Here is a 7722-nt window from a genome sequence, read left to right on the forward strand (position 1 = left end):
TTAGCAACATTTCAAGGTTTAGAAATACACCTATATGCTTAGCATACTGGTTCTGTGACTGTCTAGTGGACGCGTTTCTCTCATTCCCCTAACACTTCTGAAAAGGAGTATTTTACCCAAATTATTAGGAATATTTGTTGAGCAACTTGCCAATATTTTTGTTATTGTTGTTATAGATATTTAATATTCTGTGTGTATTGCTACAGTCTTTTATGACACATTGATCTACACATTCCGCAATACTTCAATGTTCTTCTTCATATTTTGTAATATATATATTATTCCAAAATATTATTTGGGGTAATAAAAAAAACTTCGCCCTTTTCAAGCCTAGCCAGGTTTCCCAGTTTCTGTGACGTATATGTTCCCCCCAGCAGGATGGGACGCCAGTCTATCGCAAAGTTACTCAAGAAACAGGAAGAGAGTGTGAGAGAAAGTTGTGACTAAAGAGTATAACAGGGGTCTCCACCCCCCCCCTGCCGGAGATCGTGGAGCTTTTAGATGTTTTCACTCAATAAACACACGCAACACCCGGTCTGGGAATCGAAACCGCGAGTCCGCTGCCCTAACCACTGGGCCATTGCGCCTCCACATTTGGGGTAATATATACCAAAAATTACATAGGTCTGTATTATCTAAGAACACTTAGTTCATAAATATCTTTCAACCTCTTTATCAAGATATAAAAAAAAGTCGTCATATTTATAGGCTCCCTTTTCTCTTTTTATAATTTAAGGGTCGTAAAGCGGAAGAGTAGCTAAAACAGCACCCTAATTGCCTCGCAGTATATTGTTGTATTTGTCTAAGTTCTGAGATAAAAGTATGAACCAGTCATGACCAGGTATCGATCCAATCGTTTATATCATCACATTGTCTCCTAAACCTTTATGATATTATGCCACTGTAAGGTCTTATCATCGTCTCATCGTCACCACCATCTCTCAACCATCAGGGTCAATTTTGCATTTTATTCTTCTGCGAGGAAATCCACTAAACCACAACATGCTTGTAAATATTTGGTCATATGGCGATATAATACATCTTTAGTTTTTATAGTTTATACATGGATACACCTGATATATATCTCCTCAAACTAGAAACCATTAATTATTACCAAGCATAATAAGATTGCCCATGAAGGCAATCATGCAATATCACTATATGTAATCACCATAAACCGTGAATGACCCCTTTAACATGTTCAACCTTATGAGAATGGAGGACAACTCAACATAACTAAACCCTAAGATATAAAAAAGATATAAAAGACTCACAAACAAGTGTATCATATATATATTCCCATTAACAGCTGCTTAACGGATGTGTGTGTAAAATTATTTTTTTAGAGATGTTATGAAGAGGTTAAACCTTGTTACATTGCAATATTTGTTTGCTAATTTGTGAGATGCCCCCCAAAATTGGTTGACAGAGAGTGAAAAATTAAAAATTCAAATTGGAATGACCTTTACTGTGCTGAAAATCAAGAGGGAAAAAAATCGATATTTTATTGCTAACAGAAAGGTTTATGAAAAGGAGCTGAAAGTCAAGCTAAATCGAATTGAACAATGAAGCCGCTAATTGAATTAGTCCGTGTTGGAATAATTGAATTGAATATACAGAACAATACTTAATGCTCCACCACCACCACCACCACCTTGAAAAGTACGCACCATTAAGAAAATCTTAAAAAATAAAACCCATCAATAGAAATGAATTAATTTGTAAATTCCGCCTCAACAGACGACAGTAAAGTAAAAAGTGGAGGGGAGAAAAAAAGGAAGTGTAAACATTGTTTTTGAAAATGTGTCTTCCTTACCTGATGAGCGTCTTCTGATGGTACGATGTAAGCATCTATCCTTTTACCATCTCCGACCGGATTTCGGAACCATATTCGTAGTGCCATTACACGATCGGCGGTTGTAATTCGTGTTTTGGAAATCGGCTTAAAAAAGGAATAATGAAATGAAAATATCGAAAAGCACACAACACACAGACACACATCTCAGTAGTTCATAAATCCGAAAAGAAGCACATTCTAAAACTTTAGAATAGTAATGCTTAGAAGGTTGCTTGTTATGGCCGGTCAGAGGGTGACGAATGGTTTCGTACCTATAAAGTTCATGCACCTCCGGTTAACAGTCTGACGAGTCCTCTATACCTATGAGCTTTATAGATGCGAAACCAATGCCCACTCTCTGACTGCCCATAACAAACAGCCTTATATATATATATATATATATATATATATTGTTTGAGATGGTGTACAGGCTTTATATGTTAAGAAAAAAGGAGATAATTATTTATTTAACGCTTGCGGAGAATATTTATATGACAAATGAAGTACGGGAAGTAACTCAGAATGGCTAGAGGCATCAATCTAAACAACAAAGAAAGGTATATTAGATACGTTACAAGTCAAATTCCTGATTTATTGAAATTATCTCTCGTTCAAGAAAAAGTAAAGGAACATCGAGCGGCAAATCCGACCGACTCTGAATGTGAAGGGGGAAATGCTTCAAAAGAATCAACAATTCTCCTGAATTATGATGCCATTAAGGAAAAATTAGCGAGTCTTTTCTTTCCTTGAGATAAAAGGACAACTGTGAGCAAGTGTTTCTTCTTCAACGAGCATACACACGTGTGTGCGTGCGCGTGTGTATGTGTGTGGGGAGTATTCTTTTACTTGTTTCAGTCATTTGACTGCGGTCATAGTGGAGCACCGCCTTGGAGGGTTTTAGTCGAACAAATCGGCCCCAGGACTTAATTTTTAAGCCTTGTACTTATTCTATAGGTGTCTTCCATCGTGGGTTCCATCGTTGGTTACGTATCTGTAGCGGCAAGACAGTTGTAAATGCATCACTTTTGTTTTCCTGATAGAGTGTGTTTGGAACTACACTATCTAGCTTATCTTACCTTTTAAAAGTTAATGGTTGTGAGTACGAGGGAGATTTTTAGATCGAAGAACCACAAAGAGGAGGGCCTTCCATTTTCCAAATTATTACAAAGAATGGTAAGAGGAAGAAGTAATACCTTGTAGTATTTAGTGCAGTCCCTTTATTTTCTGAATTCAAATATGGGTCTGTGGATCTCTGGTCAATCTAACTGACTATAGCTAATATGCACAGACAAATGTATGGTTTTGTACCAATGTAACCCAGTACGTGATCTCTCGATTTGTTAAACATAGCAGCCAAATCTCCCTCGGATAACATTTTACCTTCTCCAAAAAGGAGGGAGACAGGACACATTGAATAACGCAGTCTGAAAATGAACGTGATGGTCACGACTAGAACACCTCTGCCTAGTTCCTCTAAGTTAGTATAGGCGTGCGTTTAAAGAAGAAACAGCAGAAAGAAAAATAAGACAATGAAAAAAGATGGCGGCGAAAACACAAAGAAAAGTAAAAACAAAAGAAAAAAAAACACAAAAAAGAAAGTAGAACAAAAGTAAAGAGGCAAAAGAAGAAGAAGATGGTGATGATGATGATGGTGATGATGATGATGATGATGATGATGATGATGAAGAAGAAAAAAAGAAGTGGAAGAAGAAAAATAAGAAGAAGAAGAAGAAGAAGAAGAAGAAGAAGAAGAAGAAGAAGAAGAAGAAGAAGAAGAAGAAGAAGAAGAAGAAGAAGAAGAAGAAAAAGAAGAAGAAGATGATGATGATGATGAAGAAAAAGAAGAAGAAGATGATGATGATGATGAAGAAAAAGAAGAAGAAAATGATGATGATGATGATGAAGAAGAAGAAGATGATGATGATGATGAAGAAAAAGAAGAAGAAAATGATGATGATGAAGAAGAAGAAGAAGAAGAAGAAGAAGAAGAAGAAGAGAAGAAGAAGAAGAAGAAGAGGAAAAAGAAGAAGTGTTTTCTTTTATACATCAGATATAAGTATAAGCAGTACAAATACTGCTTCGGTGATATTTTCTTAAATGTTAAGTTAGTCATTGAACACAAGAGATGGTAGTCGGGGAAATGAGATAGCTATAAATTTGTAAATATAACTCACTTGGCCATCAGCACAAGATGGTCGGTTGTCACTGTCCACTCTAGTTAGTCTTCCATTAACCGAGATCAATCCTGGGGGAGAGAGAGAGACAAGTAAATTATATTGTATGGTAGTAAATTATATTGTATTGTAAAGGCGGCGAGCTGGCAGAATCGTTAGCACGCCGGGCGAATTGCGTAGCCGTATTTCGTCTGCTACTACGTTCTGGGTTCAAATTCCGCCGAGGTCGACTTTGCTTTTCATCCTTTCGGGGTCGATAAATTAAGTACCAGTTACACACTGGGGTCGATATAATCGACTTAATCCGTTTGTCTGTCCTTGTTTGTCCCCTCTGTGTTTAGCCCCTTGTGGGTAGTAAAGAAATATATATTGTATGGTAGGTAGCAATATGTTATTAGTTTTGCATTTTAACATTCTATGTACGTATAATATCGGTTTCAAAATTTGGCACAAGGCCAGAAATTTTGAGGGAAGGGAGAAAGTAAATTACGTCGACCCCAGCGTTCAAGTGGTACTTATTTTAACGACCCCGAAAGAATGAAACGCAAAGTCGACCTTGGCGGAATTTGAACTCAGAACGTCAAGACAGACTAAATGCTGCTGAACATTTTGCGCGGCATGCTAACAATTCTTATTTCTTTACTGCCCACAAGGGGCTAAACACAGAGAGGACAAACAAGGACAGACAAACGGATTGAGTCGATTATATCGACCCCAGTGCATAACTGGTACTTATTTAATCGACCCCGAAAGGATGAAAGGCAAAGTCGATCTCGGCAGAATTTGAACTCAGAACGTAGCGGCAGACGAAATACCTATTTCTATTTCTTCACTACCCACAAGGAGCTAAACACAGAGAGAACAAACAAACGGATTAAGTCGATTATATTGATCCCAGTGCGTAACTGGTACTTATTTAATCGACCCCGAAGGGATGAAAGGCAAAGTTGACCTCGGCCAAATTTGAACTTAGAACGTAGCGGCAGACGAAATACCGCTAAACATTTCGCCCGGCATGCTAACAATTCTGCGAGCTCGTCGCATTAATGTACGTATAATATTGTTGTTTCCAAAGTGTCTTTTGTAAGCCAAGTGGTTTGATCTTAGACCATGTGTTGAGACTAAAACGATTGCAGCTTGGAAGACACATGTTAGCTATTCAAAAACACACAGAGGCTATTAACCTCACCTAAACACTTATTATTTTGGTATCAAAATGTTTTAGTGAAGTTAACAACCTCTGTGTGTTTTTGAATGACTTAGGTGTGTCTTCCAGGCTGCAATCGTGATAATACTGCTGATTGTATTTCGTTTTTGGATTTGGTTTGCAAGATTCTTTATATGAGTTGGTGTGTTGAAGCACATTCTGTTGTGTCTGGGGAGAGTCATTTTCTTTTTGTGCCTTATAATGTAACACACTCACTAGCAAAATTTCCACTTATTTTTTATTTTTATTTTCCTAAAAATTTTCGTTACATCTTGCAACCGAAAATTTTTAGGAAAATAAAAATAAGTGGAAATTTTGCCGGTGAGTGTGTTACATTACGAAACTTTTTAAGAAAATAAAAATAAAAAATAAGTGGAAATTTTACCGGTGAGTGTGTTACATTATAAGGCACAAAAAGAAAATGACTCTCCCCAGACACAACAAAACTGCTGATGGTCTTTTATATTTTTATTTCTTTCAGACATTGGACTGCGGCCACGCTGGGGCATCACATAGAAGTGTTTAATCGAACAAATCAACCCAGTACTTATATTTTCTAAGTCTTCTACTTATTCTATCAGTTCTTTTTGCCTAACTGCTGAGTTACAGGAACGTAAACAATCCAACACTGGTTGTCGAGCGGTGTGTGCTTTGAGGGAACAAACATATACACACATATATAAGTGTATGCACATACACACGCGACGGGCTTCCATGTAATTTCAACCTACCAGATTCACTCACAAGTTACTGGTCGTCCCGAAGCTATAGTAGAAGACGCTTACTCGAGGTGTCGCGTAGTGGGACTGAGCCAGCAACCACAGGGTAGCAAAGTGAGCTTCTTAACTACACAGCCTTACCTTCGCTTAAGAAATAAATAAAGCAAAAACCCACAAGGGGCTAAACACAGAGAGGACAAACAAGGACAAACAAACGGATTAAGTCGATTATATCGACCCCAGTGCGTAACTGGTACTTATTTAATCGACCCCGAAAGGATGAAAGGCAAAGTCGACCTCGGCGGAATTTGAACTCAGAACGTAGCCGCAGACGAAATACCTATTTCTTTACTACCCACAAGTGGCTAAACGTAGAGTGGACAAACAAGGACAAACAAAGGGATTAAGTCGATTATATCGACCTTAGTGCGTAACTGGTACTTATTTAATCAACCCCGAAAGGATGAAAGGCAAAGTCGACCTCGGCGGAATTTGAACTCAGAACGTAACGGCAGACGAAATACCACTAAGCACTTCGCCCGGCGTGCTAACGATTCTACCAGCTCGCCGCCCTAAATTTAATTTATATTTTTTTGAAAATTTCTTTGGATTTCTATGTTTTAAATATGCAAGATCACAACTCTGCAAAAATATTTCAAAATATTTTGCAGAATTGTAACTATTTTCCTCTTCTCCCATCTTCCCTAGTGCTTTAAAATTTTTCTCATTTTTGACGTTTTTCGATATTTTTTATTGATGTATTTGAAACAATGGAAATTATTTACAATTCAGCCAAAAAATTCTTTTAAAATTTCAAAATAATTTTCTATATTCAAAATGAATAATTTACGCATATTTTAGTGAATATATCGAACTGTTTGTTTCTCACTGTGACAAATTCCTGTTTCAAAGTGTGACCTCCGGAAAAGTAAGAAATTCATTAATTCAATGAACTGAGAGCTGAGTTGATTGAACAACTGATATTCATCATCAAAACCGACGAGGAGACATTTACCATAATGGTACATTATTTGTCGATTTCACAAGAATAAAAGAAGAAAAGTTAACCTCGGTGAGATTTGAACCTTGAATATAAAGCGCCGAAACAACCCCGTCATACAGTTGTCCAACGCGCTAACAATTTTGCCAATCAACCAATTTAACTCTTTGACCAACATTACATACATCTTAGACGTCCAGGAATCACATATGCTACACATTCTTGGCTGCGTGGTACGTAGCTTGCTTACAAACAACATGGTTCCGGGTTCAGCCCCACTGTGTGGTACCTTGGACAAGTGTCTTCTACTATAGCCTCGGGCCGACCAAAACCTTGTGAGAGGATTTGGTAGGCAGAAACTGAAAGGAGCCCGTCGTATATATGTATATATATATGTGTGTGACCCCAGGATTTGATTGGAAGTTTATTTCATCGATCCCGAGATTAGAACTGAGAACATAAAAAGGCCAGAAGAAATGCCGCTAAATATTTTGTCTGACGTGCTAACGATTCTGCCAGAATATTTAGAAAATGTGTATTTTTAATTCACTTCACCTGACATATTTATTCCTTTGTACTAAAGTGTAATGTAAGCAACAACGTCTTAAAACGATTTTAATACTCGTTTTATAAACAAGAGCAGATGTCATTGACGTCATCCAGAGAAATACCACTCCTTTAATAGCTAATGTCAGTCCCACGACTCTGGCCCACAGACATGCTGTCGCCTCTGTGCTTTTTCTGTCACTATTTTTACAACCTCAAAGGTGGCCATCTGGCAGAAT

At 37.6% G+C, this 7722-nt stretch overlaps 1 protein-coding gene across 1 annotated transcript in view; it reads right to left on the reverse strand.

Moving 5' to 3' along the window:
* The window catches only part of LOC115215646 (xaa-Pro aminopeptidase 1), an 80233-nt gene that overhangs the window by 51989 nt on the left and 20522 nt on the right, over positions 1–7722 (reverse strand). Inside the window, exons 2-3 of the mRNA XM_029784896.2 lie at positions 4012–4082; positions 1817–1942 (exon numbers count right to left, since the gene is read on the reverse strand). Of these exons, the coding sequence (XP_029640756.1) occupies positions 1817–1942; positions 4012–4082 (197 nt within the window). The remainder of the gene's footprint in view (positions 1–1816; positions 1943–4011; positions 4083–7722) is intronic.

Source organism: Octopus sinensis, linkage group LG9, assembly GCF_006345805.1.
Source record: "Octopus sinensis linkage group LG9, ASM634580v1, whole genome shotgun sequence".
NCBI classification, from domain to species: domain Eukaryota; kingdom Metazoa; phylum Mollusca; class Cephalopoda; order Octopoda; family Octopodidae; genus Octopus; species Octopus sinensis.